Source organism: Perissodus microlepis, chromosome 7 (assembly GCF_051167445.1).
Source record: "Perissodus microlepis isolate ML-2025 ecotype Zambia chromosome 7, ASM5116744v1, whole genome shotgun sequence".
Classification (NCBI taxonomy): Eukaryota; Metazoa; Chordata; class Actinopteri; order Cichliformes; family Cichlidae; genus Perissodus; species Perissodus microlepis.
This window is the reverse complement of record NC_140467.1, coordinates 9,512,878-9,534,064: the sequence shown is the minus strand read 5'-3', so window position 1 is coordinate 9,534,064 and position 21,187 is coordinate 9,512,878. Positions and strand designations below refer to the sequence as shown.

General features: G+C 39.2%; 1 protein-coding gene across 7 annotated transcripts in view; it reads left to right on the top strand.

Annotated features, from left to right (window-relative positions):
- Positions 1–21,187, top strand: part of LOC146382540 (voltage-dependent calcium channel subunit alpha-2/delta-1) — a 70,272-nt gene that overhangs the window by 13,009 nt on the left and 36,076 nt on the right. For all 7 annotated transcript variants that reach the window (XM_084933257.1, XM_084933261.1, XM_084933258.1 and 4 more), the window contains exons 4-6: positions 10,090–10,149; positions 11,850–11,885; positions 12,781–12,910. In XM_084933257.1, the coding sequence (XP_084789383.1) occupies positions 10,090–10,149; positions 11,850–11,885; positions 12,781–12,910 (226 nt within the window). The remainder of the gene's footprint in view (positions 1–10,089; positions 10,150–11,849; positions 11,886–12,780; positions 12,911–21,187) is intronic.

The following is a 21,187-nucleotide window of genomic DNA, read 5'->3' as shown; positions in this document are numbered from 1 at the left end:
GTGAGCTCTAGTAGGCTACTCATGTGCATGTTTCTGACCAAACTGTCAAAATCAGACTCATTGAAGGTGGTATGAGGAGCCAGCATCCTTTAATGGGACCTGTGCTCATGCAGCTCGATTGGCATGCTAGATAACATTAAAGCTTGCAGGTCCACCACTGGTCGCAGTTGCTTTTGCAGATGATAGTGCAGGCATTGCAACGTTTGCCACCACATCTCCAGACTCTTTCATGCCTGTGACATGTGCTCAGTGTGAACCTCCGCTCATGAAGAGAAAGATAAGAAACAAACCAGAGGAAGAATCAGTCATGTCTGTGACCACCACCTGCAAAACCATTCCACTTTTGGGGCTGTCTTGTTGTTGTCTTTGCAGTGCAACTGTTGTCACTCTGCATCAGATTAATTCACAATGGTTTATGCTTTCCAACTGGAAAGATTTTAAAAAGATCTCTGAATTTTAACTGAGTTTGTGTTACACTGAAATGATCAAGTGTTCACTTATTTTTTTTACCAGTGTTAGCTAGCTGCTAACTAGCAGCTTATGTGTAAAACTCATCTTAATAAAAAAGAAAAAGAAAATCCTGATTCTGAGGCCCAGTCGATGTGATCTAATACATTGATTAAAACTTTGCTGTTAGAATTTCCTAACACAATTAGCCCACTGCCTTTAATTATATACCTTGTTGGATATGCTAGCTGGTACAGAATTTTTGTCTTGGTTATTTGACTGTCAGACTGACCAAAATACAAACAAATCAATGACTCATTGACTACTTTGACATTCTGTCACTTTATTTATAGTAGACATAGAATAAGCAGTAAAGTGGTAAAAATGTTATATTTTTCAGGTAGTCTCCACTACCAAAAACATGGTATTAGGTAAATCTGGATTGTGCAAGAGTTGGCAGTTCGTCTTGTAATCAGAAGGTTGCCGGTTTGAGCTCCAGCTCTGACAGTCTCGGTCGTTCTGTCCTTGGGCAAGACACTTCACCAGTTGCCTACTGGTGGTGGTCAGAGGGCCCGGTGGCTCCAGTGTTCGGTAGCCTTGCCTCTGTCAGTGCGCCCCAGGGCAGCTGTGGCTACAGTGTAGCTTGCCATCACCACTGTGTGAATGTGTGTGTAGTGTATAACTCTTTGGGGTCCTTAGGGACTAAGTAAAGTGCTATACAAGCCATTTACCATTTTTCATTGATTACCTCACTTAAAAGAGGGAAACAAATGCAAAGTATGGTTTCAGACATTTCCCTATAATGTAAGCACGATATGGTAATAAAAACATCAATTAATCAATAATGAAAAAAATCATAGTCATATCTATAAAAGTGTCATTCTCAAGATTTCCAGGGTAATGCTGCAAAGTTCAGTTATCCAGTTCCCTCTGTTTAGAGATGTGTGTTAAGTGTTTAATGTGGTATTTGTAGATCTCTTTAATGGAGTCTTTGTACCCCAGGTGTTGGACCATATTTTTATTAATCTGCTGCCTGCTGTCACAATGTTAGAATAATGAGCAGAAGATGCATTTATGTGTGTGTATGTGTGTGTGTGTGTGTGTGTGTCTGTGTACCAGTGTACAGCAATGAGTAGAAGCTATGACACGATCAGAGATATTCTAGTCTCCAGAACAGATGTTACTCTGCATCCTATCACGACTGCGCGCTGATCATATTAAGCAGGTAAACGGTGTTTTTGTGTGTGTGTGTGTGTGTGTGTACGTGTGTGTCATTTTCTGTGAGCATACATTTATATTTATTGTTTGTGTGATAATGAAAAGAGAAGGGGGGAAGGACTGCAAATAGGGAATTCTAACTAGACTTCTAGTAGGCCAGGGACAATAGCCTAATACACTAATCAAGATGAAATCCAAACTGTGTTAGTGGATTGCAAAATGTATTACAGCCTTTTGTGGTCTAAAGATACGGTTCCTTCAAAATTAACACTGATCAATGCCAATTAAATGTGGCATGTAGCATTTTTCAGAATCAGCATTTCCATACTTTGTAATTATTGCAATAATTGAGATGAAACAAGGTAATTAGGATCAGCTCTTACACTAGCATGAGTGTCTCTCTGCCGTTCTGCTCTCAGCTGCGATTACTACCAAACAGTATATCTATGCTTCCTTTGCACATGTTAATTCTTTTACAGATTGTTATATAGTGTCTGCAATCTAATTATAATTAACCAATAGACAGTGAAATAATAATATTTTGTAATAATAAAATGAATCAGTCTAACCAGGGATAGTAAATCCTTATCATTGTTTTTCCTCGGGAAACAAGCAGAGATAAACTGAGTCAGAAAATCGCAAAGAGTAGAAAAAAAATGAAATAAATGTTTTTTTTAATACTAAGATTTGTTTAATGTAGATTTGAAACATGAAAAAATTAAATACTGCAGTTATCACCACATATGATAGTGGTGTATAAAGGACAATGATGTAAATTTTCCTACATATTACGGTGTTCTGTATGCTTATGCCACAGTTTTGTACATAATGTTTTCTCTGATTTGAATAGAAAACATTGATAAAACAAGAAGATATAAAAGCTCAAGTGTTAATTAAATGAACATTAATAATCTAGGATTTTTGTAACAGTATGGTAAGCATTGTACTCATGATTGACAAAATTGATAAGTAAATAATAGGTATATATATATATGTTATAGATCTTAATAGTAAGCATACAGTAAGCACGCCTAAATCTACAGTCTCTCCATGTCAGAAACTCTATATTATAAGATAAAGCACATGCAATAACAGAGAGAAAACCCCAACAATTAGACACCCAATAGGAGTTTTTGATTGGTGACAGTGGGAAAGAAAAACTCCCTTTTAGACTTCAGGTAGAAGCCATCTGCCATGATTGGTTAGGGGCGAGGGGAGGGAGACAGGACAAAGTACACACTGTGGAAGAGCGCCATTCTTGACTCCCATGTTGTGCAATGGTAAGCATGCAAGGTTTCTTTAGATCAGAGTGTTTGTAAATCATAATAACAATTTGAGGTTGTACGAGAGGCTTTCAGGGGACCGTCCAAACAGTTGTGACTGCATATCTTTGAACACAGCTGATATACTACAAGGACATGGCATTCTCCAATGGTACTGGAAAGAAGTATATTAATACCAATTATCCATCCATGGTGTCCACATAGGGGATATAGCTACACTTAGCAATAGATCTCTGAGATACATGCATGACAACAAAAAAGCCAAAATACTAAATGGAATGGGGAGCAGGTGTACATTTACTGTTCCTATCAGCAAGGCTCTCCCATGGGTTCTCGCAGCTGCAGATACCTCAGGTCTGTCACTCTGTCTCATGCTTTCTTCCTCCTTTTACTATCTCACCTTCTTCTCTGTGGATACTTCCATCCCTCCCACCTTTTCTGTCAACTCTCTGTTCCAGTACACCCAGTGCTGTCTCCCCTTTGTTCAAATCCTGGCCTTTTGTCACAGTTCTCTGTCAAACTGATATTTAAAATCAACCTTTTGGCTATCGCCTCTGACATCTCTCACTGCTTTATCACTCACTCTATTCTTCTGCTATCTGTCTCTTCTTTCTCCATGCAGCTTTCATTTTAAACTACTACTGTCCTTTCTGTCTGTCCTTTGCCCTGCTCTCCATGTCTTGCTTTCCCATGATATGAGTCATTTATTTTCTTACTCTTTTTGTTCTCCTTTATGTATATTCCTGCATATATGTAAAGTATTTATTTATTAGACACGGATGAAGGTGTTTTTGTTTGTCCTTTTCCAAACATCCCGTTGCTCAGTAAATCATCCATAAGCCACCCAGCTATATGTTTTCCTCATTCCAGTGTTCATTCTGATGAGCTTTGTTTTAATGAGTTTACTTTGAAGGCAGTGATCATGCTGAGTCAGAGTGTTGTTTTTTTTCCTCTCTCTAGACTGTCCTTTCTGCTAATATGTCTGCTCGTTAATTATGTCCTTCCCTCTTCCCTTTTCAGAGTCATCTCTTTCTTTTCTATTATTTCTTTTTTCACACCTCCCCCATTTTTACTTTTTTACCATCCATTTGAGACGGAGCTCATTATGGCAAGTAAAAAACACGATGTGTGGACACATCAGAACTGAGAAAGAGTAAGATAAGAGTGAATGTGGGTGTTAATGATCATTTAGACTGTTACTACTCTTGTAAGTATTGCTTTGTTGTCTGTGGGAGTTGGGCAGTGTGCACTGAACAGCCTATTGATTTCAGTGTCTGGAGCCTTTAGACACACATACAGACACACACACACAGACATATACACAGGGTGTCTGGGATGCTCTGTGAGGTTTAGCAGAGCCTGTCTCATCTTCTCTGTCTATCCTTTAAGCTGTGCTCTGCTTTCTCACTAAATGCATGGTGGGCTGCTGGGCGGCCCTGGCAGAATGACAACTAAGAGTGGTGAGAGCAGGGCAGAAATATCTCTCTGTGGGACTAGCAGGACTACCTAGCACTCAGGTCAGCTCTCAACGGCAGTAGAACAATGATCCTATACATCAGTGAGTATGAGTAGTTAAAAGCTGTATCTGCCCTATTTGGCTCTTAGAATATTAATCTGCACAGCAGTTGTTAGAGTCATCATGAGGTCATTTTTATGTTCATCTGGGAAACAAGATAGAGCTCACTACTAACTAGCTTCAGTTGCGCTGCCTGTAGATTTTATTGAACATTTTTGTCATAGACTGCATTATTCTTGAGAACTCTCTCTTGTTCCCCCTGTTCTCCCTGAAATCTCTGAACCGCCTCGTCCCCCGGAGAACACGACCCAACTTCAATGCCACGTTGAATGAAATGTAACTCGGTTTTTAGGTATATTTAGATGTCTTTTAAACTTTTAACCAGTAAAAATTTTTATCAGTACGAGTCTGAAAACAATTTCTCTTCCCAAGAATCATATACCCAATTCTCACTCTCCTGGTACCCATGCTACGCTCTGCTGCCAATTGCAGAGGAGTGATAGTTCTTCTCAGGTCTCCAGTGGTCATGAACTGAAAGAGTGAGCTCATCATGGTGTCCAACTTTCACAATTAGTGGAAGTGACACTAAAAAACCATTAGGTCGGGCGTTTTGCAGAGTGTGATCCATTATAGTGCAAATTTGTGCATTTTAGTGGAGTAACAGTGGCTTCTAATCAATTGGCAGAGACAGCAGTTTTCAGCAGCTCTAATGAACTGTTGTGCTCATTCAGAGAGTTTAGCTGTCACTCACTGAGTAGCCTCTTCAAATCTAGATCCCTCAGTGCAAAGCACATTTGATTGTGTTGTTGCTTTCTTTGGCTAGACTGATAACCTTTGTATGTGTTTGACATAAAAAAGAGAGAAAGAGAGAGAGGGATGCAAGCAAAATAGAAGGGTAATTAGGTATCTTTCCTCGCACACTCATTCTCACCCTCCCCCATATCTCCCAGGGGGTAGTGGAGACTCGTCAAAGCCCTGTCATGAATTTTTAACATGCCTGTTGGTCTCTTAGGAGGCGTGTGTAGATGTGTGGTTTCTGCATGTGCATGTTCATATACAGTCAGGCAAAAAAAGGGATTTTCACACGTGTTTTTTTCACACAAAGTCTTATATAATTCATGAATGTCACACTAATGGCTTAAGTATGATGTACGATGTATCAGGAGTTGAACAGCTGTTGGTTATATGCACGTATCATTTCTGATACAATGTTTTGCTGAAGGAGAAACCCAAGGGAACATATGGATAATGCCTATCCATATGTTTTTAGACTACCTTGATTATGTGTTCCTGTATCTTTTTGCACTGATATTATGCAAGCTTATCATTTTATGAGCAATAGCCTGGTTTTCTGTTTATCTGATGAAGCTCAGTTAGTGCACTGGGGTTGATGTGATGCTACACTGTTGACATTTGACAACTCACAAATCTTGCCAGTAGATCAAAAATGCTCTATTTTTTGCATAGCGTATCTGCTGAAGGCATTTATGTCAAACTTAGCCGAGTCAAGTTTCTCTGATAAGTGATGGTCTCATTTTGGGATCTCCCTGTTGCTAAGCAACATTATCAGGGGCACTAATGTCACACTTATCTATGACCTCAAGATGATTTTAGAAGTGCATCGGCACAGTTTAGAATCAACTTCCACTGACCGACACATACAGTGGTGTCAAAAAGTGTTTGGCCCCTTCCTGATTTCCTAGTGTTTTGCATATTTGTCACACATAATGTTTCAGATCATCAAACTTATTTTGATAAGATAAGTTACAATGATGATTTCATTGATTAAGAGAGAAACGTTATCCTCGTCCTGTTTGAAAAAGTAATTGCCCTTCTTATTAAAATAATGAATTAATTGCAAAAAACTGCATTTTTTGGAAACCTGAGCTCAGTTTCACCAAACACACTCAGCCCTGACTATTGGCAGACCTGTTGAATCAAAAAATCACTTAAATAGAACCTGTTTTATAAAGTGAAGCAGGCTAAAAGATCTCAAAAAGCAACACATTATGACAGGATCTAAAAAAAAACCCACCTGAAAACAGTAAACACTTAAGTATGGTGGTTGTAGTGTGATGGTCTAGGGCTGTTCTGCTGCCTCAGGAAACTTAAGACTTGCTGTGGTAAATGGAACCACGAATTCTGCTGTTTACCAAAACATCCTGAAGGAGAATGTCTGGCCACCTGTTTGTGACCTCAAGCTGAAGCACACTTGGGTTCTACAGCCAGACAATGATCCAAAACAGGAAGTCCACCTCTGAATGTCTTAAGAAAAACAAAATAAAAACTTTGGCATGTCCTGGTCAAAGTCCTGACCTGATCCGATTGAGATGCTGTGGCATGACCTTAAAAAGCCGACTCATGCCCGAAAACCCTCCAATGTGGCTGAATTACAACATTTCAGCAAAAAAAACAGTGGGCCACAATTCCTCCACAGCTCTATAAAAGACTCATTGCCAGTTATCACAAACACTTTATTGCAGTTGTTTCTGCTAAGGGTGGCCAAACCAGTTATTAGGTTTAGGGGGGAATCATTTTTTCACACAGGGCCATGTAGGGTAGGATTTTTTTTTCCATTAAATAATAAACACCTTAATTTAGAAACTGCATTTTGTGTTTATTTGTGTTATCTTTGTCTAATATTTAAATTTGTTTGGTTCATCTGAAACATTTAAGTGTGACAAACATGTAGAAAAACAGGCAATCAGAAAGAGGGCAAAAACTTTTTCACACCACTGTAGAGTCAAAAAGATTCAAAGAACAAGAAATATGAAGCTGGAAATGAGCACAAGTGGCCAACTTTAACATTTTAAAATAGAGTAGAACATGCCGATCTGCAGAGTTAGGCTTTCCTAACGGTTTCATTACCATGTGGGAATGCTTAAAATAAATAACAAGACACCTCATGTTTGTCTGCATTGTGAAACTGCCAGTTGGACATGTTTTCATTTTACTCCAAAAACTGTAACTTTTAACAGAGCTTTTGATTTAGATATGCAGTTGGAATCACTGACAACATCTAAACACTTTAGTGATTGGTGGTAGCAGGGATCAGTGTCTGACTCTGTTTGACTATGATGCTTGCTACCACTAACTGGTAAATACGATTCAGCACTTGATGCATTGTTAGCACATGCAATTTTTATGTACAATGCACATCGGTCACAATGCTTGTAATCATTTCACATTTTTTTCACTGTTTTGGGTTGGTCAGTGTGTGCGTGTGTATATAGCTGCAGCAGGGTGTATATTTAGCGGTTGACATCCAGTGCATGGGAGCTAGAGAGAGGTCTGGAACAGAGCCCAGGACTGGAGGCCAAAGGAATGGAACTGTTGATCAAAATGGAACGATTGCCGACAGCAGACACAGGGTCACATAAACATACTCAGTAAAAATACCAATTCAAAATAATATAAGCATCTCATCCAAAGATGTGTCCATCTAGCATGCCTGTTATATATGCTTGCACAAGCCAACAGATGGTTGTCAGACAAAGATGCAGCTATAAAAACAGTTTTTCGTAATCATATAAAAAGATTTGATTCTAACATGATTTAACTTTGGTGTTGTGAAGGAAGATTCTTTGTCCTGCTCTTTGCTTTCATTTCTTATTGCACTTTTGTTCTAACCTCTTACCTTTTCCATTTCTATGGCACTAGTTATGAAACTTGGAACAAGATGTTTTAAAAATTGATGCAGGCCTCGTGGTTAAATTAGTCCACAAATCAAAGTAAAAATGTAGAAATAAGGTATCTATCACTCTGTCCCCTTTTTGAGCCATTTTTTCCCTTTTGTTAGCACATTTCTCAGTTCTTCCCTCTTTTCCATTAAAAAAAAAAGAATTCAGAAGATGAAATTACACTTTGCTAAATTATAATGTAAGCATCACCTGAATTGTATAGCACAACTGGAAAGTAACATCTTGAGATTTTTCAGTATCAGGACATATATATTAAATTTCGACCTTGTGATCTGGATGCACATCAGAACTTGTTTGTTCCCAGATGGAAGACGCGTTGTTATTATAGTTTGTACTTGCAAGAGGTAACAAAACAGCATGTATATGTGCAATTGCAGGAGAGATGACTAGATTAAAGGTGAGATTAATTACATTTTCAATTAAATTCAATTGTATGTATATAGTGCCAAATAACAACCGCAGTCACCTCAAGGTGCTTTACACTGTCAGGTAAACACCATATAATAATACAAGTGTGGTTAATTACATTTATATTCCTTTATATAATTCCTTTTTGATTGATAGCTTTTTCAGTGGGTAATTTATTTGTTCTTCACTTTATTCACTGATCCATCATTTCTTCCTGCACTGAACCCAACTTATTTTATTCAGTTAGCTCTATGTTTCACACTCTCTGACTCGCTCACACATTCAGCCACACACCCACCCACACACTACTTTCTTACAGTACAACCTTTTCATTTTGACATTCTGATACTCTGTGGCGTGGCCTTTAGCGGACAGTGAGTGCTGCAAGACCTTGATAGCCCTGTGGTTTGAGCTCTGCAAGTGAGATCATAATCATTTCTCTCTTGTCTCTAGGGTGGTCTCCACCGTGTTTTCTAATGTGCTCTCTTTTGCTCAGGTTTTCTCAAATGAGAGAGATGTTTTGAAGGAAGGATACCCAGTGTATATTCCAGCCTATGGCTGGGCTATATCATACCGTTCACGGTAATACCGGTGTAATGTTATGCAACGATAGGAAAATGAAATATCGCGATAGAACATGGGTAAAACGCGCATGCGCAGTGCCTGTGTTTACATACACACATGGCGGCGACGCAGAATGAGAAGAGCGAAAGTGGATCGTTAAATGAAACGGATGAACCAGAATTGGTTTGTAAAAATGCTGCAACTTCAGTGGTGTGGCACTGGTTTAGCTTTCATCCGTCAGATACACAACAAAGCACTATTTTTGGTAGAGCATGCCAGCGGGCTGTCATTATTACCGTGTTTTTTTGGAAAATACGGCACACTTAAAATCAATCCTTCGATTTTTCTGAAAATCGACAGTGCAGCTTATAATCCCGTGTGCCTTATGTATGAATTCTGGTTGTGTTTACTGACCTCGAAACGATTTTATGTGGTACACAGCGCTCGAAAATCTGTCAAATGTTTCAGTACGACTTTGCTGAGCTACAAACCCGCACTGCTTGATGGATTGTCGGAGCATTACGGCTGTCGTAGGCAGGCGCCTCGCGGAGTGATACGTACTGTGCTTCAACATAATATTACCGTATTGTGTGTGTATAATCTCTTTTTAAGTTTTGTGGATATTATACATGGTTATGCTGAGGATATGTCGGCCAATTTCCACTGGAAATGCCTTTTGGTTAAACCATCAGCAAGGAATTTGCATTTGCACTGTTATTTTTTTTTTTATATAACTTTAATGCACTTAAAAAAGCTGCTTGTTTAAGTGAAAATACATTGATGTTTTTTGGGGGTTTTTTGCACTAATAAAGTTCAGGAGTTGTAAAGTATTTTGTCTAGTGTCAGTTATATCGTTATCGCAAATTTTCAAATGTATATCGTGATAAATATGTTTGGTCATATCGCCCTGCTCTGTTCCAGCCTAAATCTTTTGTCATATTTCACTTCCCAGAAACTGGCCACAGCTGCTGAAGAGTTCCAAAAGAAGCATCAGTGGAAGGACGATTTTGAGGTAACAGAGAGAGAGAAAATACAGAAAAAAAACGTTTATATGTGTTTTTTATGTGCTATCTATTAGGGATGGGTGAAAAAATGATACAGCATAGTACTGCTGTATTTAGGATGGGGATAATATATCGATACAGGGACACTAAATATTTATATTTGATTAAATTAATTAAAATACTCTGGGAATACTAGCTGTCTGGGAAACAAGACGACTTGTCTCATGCACCATTATCCTGAGATAACATTAGCTGAGCAAACCTACATAACAGGTTGTGAAAAACTGTCTGGACACTGGAAACATTTAGCTCAACAAACCTACCTCCTAATTCAGAAAAGGCTAATGACTCAGCCATACAAGTAAAAATAGGGCAGCAACCAAACAAAAATTAATGGCTGCCTGGTAATTGTATGGTATTTTTTCACATTCCTTTGCCGGGTGACTTAATTGTTGCCCAGAGCTTGAGGGTGTGGCACAGTAATGACCATTTTTGATTGAAGTTTTTTAAATAATTCACATCTAATTTATAAATGCAGACAGATTGCCATCATATTGCCATCAGTTTGAATGAGTCTGTGTCAGTGAGCACAACTCGAGGGGACTTGACTCAACTGGCTGCCAGCTGGTTGTATTTATAGAACAGCAAGGTTGCTGAGCGCAAGTGTAGTGGTTAAATGTGAATTTCTGTCTATGCAGACAACAACAGATTTTGTGATTTTCTACGATTTATCACAGTTAACTGGTGCATTACCAGAAATGGAGTGCATGTGACGTGCATGCAGCCAACATCAACCTATTCGATGTCAGACAGATAACTAACTTCATCTTATGGCAACATTTTACCGCAGGCTTTAGTGATAGTGTTGGCATGCTTTATAATCTCATTTTGCCAAAAAAAAAAAAATTTAATAAATAAATTAAATTAAATTTAAAAAAAATATCTGAAGTGAAATCCAATTTATCTTATTGGATAAATCTGATAGTGACAAAGTTTGAGGACAAAATTTGATGTTGATTAATCACTACTGCAATACTCTACATATTGTACAATGTTAAAAATCATACTAATATTATTGTTTTGTGAGTGAATAATTGTGATAATATCATATTGTGTTCCTACCTCTAGCACTTATAGTATAGCTACAGACCCACACATACACAAATGGTGATGCACGTAGTCTAAGTTTGCTAGACTTAGAATAATTTGATTGTGTGAATAGTTTTTACATGTTTTCAGCATCCATCATTAGCAGTGAGTACAGTTCCTTTTGTTAACTGGTTTATTGCTCATTATACACTGTGTTATGATACATGCCCCTCATTTTCAATGACAGATGCTTTGCCTTCTAACAACCCGGGTGGCAAACAATTATATAAGAGAAAAAAAGCAATGCTCAGGAAAAATACTTGTCACAGAGGCAGTTATTACATTGCTATCTCAGAGGCAAAAAATGCTTACCTGGAGCATTGCAAATGGCTGCAGGGACAGAGGGACATGGTGAAATATGACCATACCTTATTTGTTTAAGCAAAAACACAGACTAGTATCTTTTTTAACTAAATAATAGAATGAACAAATGGCAAAATAAAGAACTGCTTAGAAATTGATCAAATATTTAATAGTTGCATAAATGTTAGGGTTCTTTGTGCAACACCCTGAAGCATCCAAAAAGCATTTTTTGTGCTTCTTTGTCACTTGTTTACAGGATGATGAAATTGCCTACTACAACGCAAAGGACAATGTGAGTGTGCTTTTTTGCCCTCCTCTGTTAATTTATTCTCTTTCTCTTTGAGCCCCTGCAAACACATAGGTCATACATGCATCATGCATGTGCTTTTGCTACACAGCATCCCCACCCCCACCCCACCTTCATTGCCTCATATTCCCTCATCTCCCTCATTTTACTCCTGCAAAAATCACCACATTTGTGTCTGTTTTCACCCCCGCTTTCTCTTATCGTCTTAGCTCTGTACTGCAGCCCCCAGTTTGCTGCTTCTTGGAGCTTTTCTTCCCATGTAGCTACCTCTCTGTCATCCCTCCTTCCAGCCTCTCTCAGGTGAAGAGGTCTCTGCCATGTTTCTCCTCTAATTGACAGATGAGATGTATGAGCTGGCTAGGCTCTTGCTTTATTAGGAAGCAACTGTTCGCACCATTTCTCCCTCCCCCTCTATCTCTCTCACCACCTCACTACCTCGGCCCCTCTCTACCCTGCTTTCGTTCATCGGTATCTCATCTTTTCCTCCCTGTCTCTACTGCTCTCATTGATGTAAATTGGCAAATGCACGGCAGGAGTTATAAATCTCCACAAGGGGCATAAACAATCTGAGTGTCTCCGGCTCCTCCTCCCAAATGAAGATGATAAAATGAAAAAAAGCGAGACATCATCACGTAAACAGTCAGGGTTTTTTTTTAAAGCATGCAGGGTGTGAAAAGTGTTGTTATTATGGTAGCGATGAGCTGTTGAGAATGTGCGTTCAGGCTGTTGTAAAGTCTTTCGTTTTTATGGAGACCAACAAACCATGTCATATATGTGCAATGTGCCTTATTAATTTACATAAAGATGTCTGCTATGATTTCTTAAACCTATAGTGAGAACAGCCATAGATAGTGCTTTGAATCTTTTTTTCCCCTTTCAGCTGGATGCAAATGAGACAGAGGGAAGAAAGAACAGGATTCGACCAGACTTTCAAGAGGACCCCTCGTTTAAACGTTTGACTGACTACAACCACACGGCTGTCCACATTCCCACTGACATCTATGATGGCTGTGAGTGCATCGTCACACACACGCACACATACCAAAGTGGTTACTATGGATACGGCTGACACACCAACCCATTATGAAATGTTGTTTACAGATTGTGCCTCAAGCAAAGTTGCCCTTAGCTAAAAGATGGGTTTAACAAAAAAAAGCCTCATACAAGTAATAAGTTCTCCTGTAATAATCGGTTACTTAACAAAGCTGCCTGCCCTTGGAATGTAAAAGAACAGGAGGCACGACAACTGAAAGGATTTTCTTTTTTTTTTTAGAAATATTTTTGCTATTGGTAGTTATGCAGCTTTCAGTTTAATACTCTGTTTAACCAGAACTAGAATGATTAGTATGCATTTATTAAAATTATAAATCATAAATGTATTATTCATATGAATATTGCAGCTATTGAATGTCTTTAGGAACAGATTGATATAAATAGATAGATATAGGAGATATCTCCTTAGAGTTATAATACACTTATATCTATAGACTATATTATAGATATTGACTATAATAGATATATGCATGCAATTTTTGCTTGAGTGGACACTTATATTTATTCTTGGCACAGGTATTTTATACTGTTACCCATAAAAGAATGCAATGTGCAACTGAACTGCACCATACACTGGATTGTGTGTAAATCCTGAAACAATAATATCATCTGTTGAAATATATCAATCAGTACATTTGCATTGTCAGCATTTTTTAAGAACAGAATGGTTCATTTCACTGCACCTGCTACTTGTGAAAGGTTGGTGAATGTTCACTGAACATGTAGTCAGTTTCTCAGAATGCGAAAAAACAAAAATAGGATCATGTATACTCAAGATTATAGAGAATATTAATGATAATCTCTTAAAAACTTAAACATGTTGAATAAACATTTGGTTGTCATGATCTGGATACAGGAAAATTAAAACCTAAGCAGCTTTATGTTATAATCATAGCTGTTTTCATCTATTTATACCATCCCAAACTCAGGCTTTACTTGATGGGGCTGTTTCAGTCACATTGGACGTTTAAAGTCTTTAGCCTGCCAGCTCATACTACAAAGCGAGTGCAATATTTACTTGAAACAGTTTTAAAATATAGCAGGTAATCATTTGACGGATTCATAGTGAATGATCGTCACATATCCTGTAAGTATGTCTTGTAGTGAGAACATGTCTGAGGAGGCTGTTGGGTATTGTTGGACAGCAATAGTCAAAGCAGGAAGAAACCATTATCTAGTAACATGGATTGGAAGATATCCTGTTAAAGAGTATTTTTGCTCCTTTTGTTATAAAAGTACATTTCTGATCATTTCATCATCATGTGCTGACATTTACCTTGAGTGATACAGCATAATTTAAATCTCGAGAGTCTCCCTGACATTAGCACAGCTCAAGTTGAATGTCAGTGACTTAAGGGTGCCTGGCTGAATAGCTTAAGTGTGGTCTGAATTATGTAATATTTTTAAGTGGCTTTTCCTTTATTCTATTTTTTAGATTTCAACTTGTGGGGTGATGTCCTTAATATAGTGTGACTTACGATGAGAGAAATAAAGCCTTAGAAGATTTGCTCAAGTATGTGTCACCACAGTAGGCCTTGGTTCTCGAAGAACTTCAGAAAGATTCCAGTTTAATTACAATCTGGTTTTTTAAACCATCTTGCAGCAGCATTACTGAATGATGTGTGTTTGTATCTGTGTTTCTGTGAAGAAAGACATCTGTGTGTTTGTGGTAAGATGTTCAGTAATTGGTGTAGTGGAATCAGTGCAGTGGAAAGTAATGCGTCAGCAGTGACTTGGAGAGACAGCAGGATGGAATGACTTCCTCAGCATGGACCTCAGCCTGCTGGGGAACCGTCTGGCCCCAAGGTTACCTGCTTCACCTTGTTGCTGACCCCAGACACATGGGCAGAAAAGGGAAATGTAGATTGGAATGGAAAGCTGTCAGGTTTTGTTATCTGTGGGTGGAAAGTCTAGTTTATTAGCATTTCTTTTGAACTTGCTGTGAATTTGTCAATTTTTCCCTGAGATCCCTATCTGGCCTTTAATCTGGGCTGGGTGCCACAGCTACTCACGCTGCCTTTCTCTCACAAGGATGCTGTTTATTGGTAGCCTGTAATGAGTATGCATGGATACGCTGAGCTTCTGGGACCTACCCAGCGAGATGAAAGAAACTTTAGGTGTGTGTGTGTGTTTACGAGGGAGGACTCAAACCTGGCGGTACACTGTGGGCAACAATCTCAAGTATGGAAATGGAGAACCAGACCATGCAATTTTGTTTTGAGATTGAGACTTGTTTTTCAGATTTAAGTTTAAATTTCAAACTCTAGGAATATCTAGCTAAAGAAAATTATTTAAAATAAACTAATGTATTCAAAAAAGCACTGCGAATATGGAGAAAAACGTATGTCTGAGAGCATACGCAGGCTCATATATTGTGTCAGATATGGACACACGTGAAGGAGTATGTATTTGGTATTCCAGGTCAGAAGATTCATAGTTATTGAGGTTTCAACTCTCCAATTTAATCTCCACCCTATAAATGTTCCCGGAATAGCCTTTGCTCAGCTGGAGAAAATTAGATTTTCTGGGTAAAGTGGGTGACAAGTTTATGAAATCAGACTCATGTGTGTGAGGGCAGTATTGGAAAGGATACAGGCATGACAGAAAGATCACAAAAGCATAAAATGTCCATTGAAGGACATAGTACCAAAAAAAAGTATATCAGACAAAATAGAAAATAATTAAATTCAGTGGATATATAAGTGGAAGCTGAATATAAAAATGTAAAATTTATGTATTTATAATTCTAGATATTCAATATGAGATGTGAAAAAAATATTCAAGGAGTATCTCTTTGTGATATTTAGTAGGGTTACTATACATTGCAAAGAGAGCATGCTAAGCTAGTAGTATTTGTGCCACATTTCATGTCATCAAACTAATTTCATTATTAGACATAGATAAATGGAAATAGAAAAAAATGATTCAAACACAATTACTCTAAACCTAAAAACTGATTGTGCCACCCTTTACGGCAAGAACTACAATCAAGTGTTTGTGACAGCTGGCGAATGGCAACGAGTAGGGATGGGCATCGAAAACCGGTTCTTGTTGAGAACTGGTTCCCACTGTTTCAATTCCTTGGAATTGTTTGCCATTTTTGCAAACGATTCCCTTATCGATTCCAGTTGCCCCGAATGACGTCACCACGTTGCGGAGTGTCATTTACCTGGCAGGAAACATGGTGGCTCAAACGCTCAAAAGTTTGGTTATACTTTACGAGAACGGATGACAACAGGGCAACTTGCAATACTTGCAAAGTAGATATTTCATTTAAGGGAGGAAACACTACGAATATGCAAAAGCATTTGCTCACAAAACACACGATGACCTTAAATGAATGTCGTGTTTTTAATTCCGCTCCGGACTCATGAATCTCAACCCAGCAGCAGCGGTAACGTTTGCACGTCCTCTCCCGTTAATGCGGCAGGTAAATAATCAACTAACAGTGCATATTATGTTAGCGCGATCTGCCTTATTACAAAACCTGCTATTACTGTGCATTTAGGCGACCATGATGAGAGAGACAGAGTCTGGCTGGCTCAGATGCTGGCAGTTCTCACTGCAGTCTACCGGTAGCGTCTCCTTTCATGCCAGGATAGACGAATGTCACCGAGCAGTGACTGAGTTTGTGGTAAAAGGCTTGCACCCATTTGCCACAGCAGATGCCCCCGATTTTCGGTAAGTGAATGTGTTTAATTGTAGGCAGGGACATTACTGGATATTCTTGTGTAATTGCTACTGAATAATTTATGTTATACTTTGTTATTGCTACAGAAGAATATTTATTTTATTATTTTACATTTACAATTTTTTTTCCTGGGGACCCTGTGACGCCCCGTTGAAGAGCCGTAGGCTGTGGATCTCTTAAGATCTCACTGTTGGGTTTGTAAGGCCATGTTACTCCTAAATCTTGTTCAAAGAGAAGATATAAAACAAAGTTCTAAGCTAATCGAACTTAGTGTTCTCCTTTTTTAAAAATAATCGATAAGAGAATCAATAAAGAATTGAATCGTTAAACAGAATCAAAAATGGAATTGGAATCGTGAAAATCTTATCAATACCCATCCCTAGCAACGAGTCTATCAAATTGCTTTGGACCAATTTCATCCAACTTTTTTGCAGACTTGTTTTCATTCAGCCACACTGGAGGGTTTTTGGCAAGTTGTCCATCAAAGAAGACCCATACTGTTACATCATCATAAACATGTTTGACATTGTTTAATGTCAGATGTAATGCAATTTGCAATTGCATTGCAAAGACGAAATCAGCAAGGTGGCAAAATCTTTTTTTCAGAGCACTATAGAATATAGACTGTATATGAAGGATAGACCCAGTTTCCAGCCAATGTTTAACTGTCTTCCATCTGCATTCTTTGTGAGAGGGGGCGAGGCTGGTTACAATAAGAAGTTCAGCTGCAGAAATCCATAAGAAAATGACCCTTTGTCTAATGTGATCTCTGATCTCACTAATTATTTTCCTGATGAGTTCATGGCCTTACTGGTTTCAAGTGAAGCTGAATGTAACATAATGTTCTTTTGGTAAATTATGGTCCCTAGCAGAGGGCAACACAGAGATGTGGTGGCTAGCACCTCATGCCTAAACGGTCCTTTCCATGTTCTACCCGTGTCTATGCGGGCTCTGTCCAGGGACAGTGCTGAGTGGTGTGTGTAAATGGTTGGTTCTCTGCTCTACTGCAGATAAGGAGGTGGTCCGCTTGCCTCCACCTCAGAGAGAAGGGTTACATCTCCTGGGTCTAGGTGCGGCTTGCCCCTCTGGGGGCGGGGGTACCTGGACCTGAGATATAGAGTATGTTTGGGGAGTGCGACTGTCTGTGCAGTGTCTATTTGTGTCTGTCTACACGTTGGGTGAGTGCCGAGTATTTGGTTGTGCATATGGGGGTGGGAATGCACGTCTGTGTCCGCGTGTGCCTGTTTGTCTGTGTCTATATGTCAGGTTGGGTCTTAGACTCAACCTCTCTGGGTACATCTCAGGCCCTCTAAAGTACAAAGGCCTATCTCCCCTCACCACACTCCCTGCCGGTGGCTGATGCCCTCAGACGTTGGTGTGTTGGTGGTCCTTGTCGTCTGGGGCTGGGCGCTCATGCATGTACCGGCTCACTCCTGGTGGCCGATTGGCGGGGCCGGGCGCCTGTGGCCCGGCTGGGCTCCTTCCGGGGGGTGGGATGCCCTCAGGCCTCTGGCCTCTGGGCCTGAAGCTCGGTCCTCTCTGGCACAGCTGGCTGCCGGCAGAGCCCGCGGGCACGCCACTGCAACCCCCTCTGGCCTCTGCTCCGTAGCTGCGGGGTGACCTCTCCTTTGGGGCTCTACTCAGCTCTTCCCAGGAGGGTGGCACGGTTCCCCCCCCTTTGGTGGTCCTCCTCGGGTCCTTGTACTCTGGGGCCTCTGGATATCTGGGGCCTGGATCTCCTCCATACCTGCTTCATACCCTGGTGGACGGGGCTATGGCTCCCCACACTCCCTAGCAGATCGTTACATGGAGAAACCTTTGGAATACAAGCATGCTGATCCACACAGGTATGCACACAGGTGTACACACGGGTGTTCACAGACGCGGACTACACCTTTCTTGGCTGCTGCCTCAAAGCACATTGTGCGCTGTCTATCTTGCGTGCTGCACAATATCGTTTATTATTTAGTATCTACTGTTATCTACTGCGAGCTAGTTTATTGTGATGGTGCTGTTTTTATTATGTTGCTCTTTGTTGTTTGCTTTCTCTTCTGTTTTTTTTCTCCATACAGGTGATCCAGGAGTTTTGTTTGTTTGTTTGTTTGTTTTTTCCTTTCTTCCCCCCCTTCTCACCGTCTCTTCTCCCCTTTGGTTTTCTTTCTCTCCCTCTCTTTCTTTCATTCTTTCTCCCTGTCCTATCCCCCAGTCATGTCTGTCCCGTTTGTAGCAACCGAAAATAAAATAAATTCATAATTATAATAAAGGTCAATCAAATGGACCAATATGGCAAGGCCATGATGATCCACTTGATAAAATAAATCCGCTTGGCATCTTTCTTGGCCTTAAGACAACAATTCTGATGGCTAAAGATCCAAACGGGACACAAAAAAAAAAAAAAAAAAAAAAAATGGTTGGTTCTCTATGTTTTAGCACTGTAGCACTGTAACAGGTTGGTGACCTGGCCAGCCTCTTGCCGTATGGCAATTGTGATCTCACCACCTGTGACCCTGAATCAAATGAGCAGAATAAAATGAATGGATGGTCTCAATGTAAGCGCTACAGTCTTAGGAGGGAGTGTCCCTTGGTTTCACTGTCAGATCCATGCTTGATATTTAAGTCCATTTATAAAGCACCAATATGGAAAAAAGCACTTAAAACTTAAAACAGATGCTTCACTAAGCAATGAGTGACGTGTCAGTGGCCATGTCCATCATCTAATTTTTAATAAAAACACCCCAATGCCTCCTGGCTATAGGCCAGTCATATAGAAGAATTTCTTGTGAGCTCAGCACAAATGTAGCCTAAAGTAAACTTTAAATAATCCATCACAATCAGCGCATCACTTTCTGTTTCCAGGTGTTTCTTGTGTAATGGTACTTTTTTTTATTATATATAAGAGATCACTGCATTTGATATGATTGAAATAATAAATCCTGTTGGGTTAATTAACTTGTCCAAGACTGTGGAACAAGTTTTTTTTTTTTATTATTATTCAACAATTTCACACAAGTCTGTTTCTGCAAAAATGATTCATAATTTACAAATTCACACATACTGTAATGTCATCTTGTGTCACAGGGAGCTCAGCAGACATCTTTCACCTTTCACACTCAGGGCTATACTGCTTGTGATTGGAATTCAAGTGCCAGATTTGTGTAGATGCAAAAATCCCTCCAGTTTGCTGCCTATCATTTCTGTCATCCAAAGGCAATTTTCACCATAGCTTTTGTATGGCATAAACAAATGTAGTGGGTGAGCAAATTTTGTGCAGCTTAGAAAAAAATAGACTGTTTTTGCCCCTCTGTTTTTATCTCCAATGATTAGATATTTAGCCAGCAATATTTCCATATCAGAGGTTATTTTGTGACATACATTATAGTCTTTCAAATATCCAACTATTCTTTTAATTAGTAATGATGGGAAATTTAATGTCTTGTAGTTATCTCTCTCTTATGTTAAACTAACTATAAATAACTGTTTAACTGAGCATGTTGTACTGTAGCTGTATAGAACATTTTTGCTTATTAGCTTTCACTGTTATACAGTGTGTAGCTGTTGCTTCTATAAGGAAAAGACTGATAATTAAAGCAGTCAAAAAATAGGGAAAATATACACCAATCCATATTGCATATTTTTGTGAATTATACTGCACCCACGATGTCCCAATGAGATTATGTCATCACTAGGTGTGGATTCAGTGTGGCATACATGTGTATCCAGGGAATTCATTAGTGTCATTGGCAATATGGGCAACCCGAGGATAGTCTTTCCCTTATGAAGCAGCAGTGAAGTTTAGCTTATTAAAGATTATGACTAACTCAGGGATATTCACAACCAGTGGAGACATTAAAAAGCAACAAATTACTAGTTAGAGGCTTGTGGTTGCCTTGTGCCATAATTTCGTCTTACAGTCTAGTACACGTGAGTATCATCTCGCTGTATTTAACTGTCAAGCTGTTTGGATAAAACAAGATGGCTTGTGCTATCTATCCAATGGCCTAACTTAATCAGTCTTCAATAAAAAAATATACATATAGTTTGCAGTTTTATCATTATCTAACAAGTGCAGTAGTATTTTTTTGACTCTTGCCTTAAAATTCTAAAATTCAATGATTAATGAGAGAATTATATTACTGTGTGTGCACACGCTTCATGCTCTCTCCCTTTCTATAATGAAAAACATGCACTCCTGGCAACCGAGGCTTCATTAACTCTTCACTCTAGAGAAATAGATGCAAATGAACACTGTTTGCTTTGCACATCAATGAGACACGTCACGCTCAATATAGGATAGCAATATGTCCTACACACATGCACACTATACTTCTAGCCACATGTCAAGATGTACAGAGTCCCATAAAAAAATATATGCAATGCCACAAAGTACAAAAAAAGTGGAAGATGGTAAAAAAAAGAAGAGCGGCAGAGAGGACAGATAGAGTTGGGGGCAGCATGTGTTGTGTCTCCATCCATCATCAGTCTTAATGTGGCTCTGAGCTGTCTGGGTGCTGTGTCATTACATCCATAATGCCTGTTGCCTCTC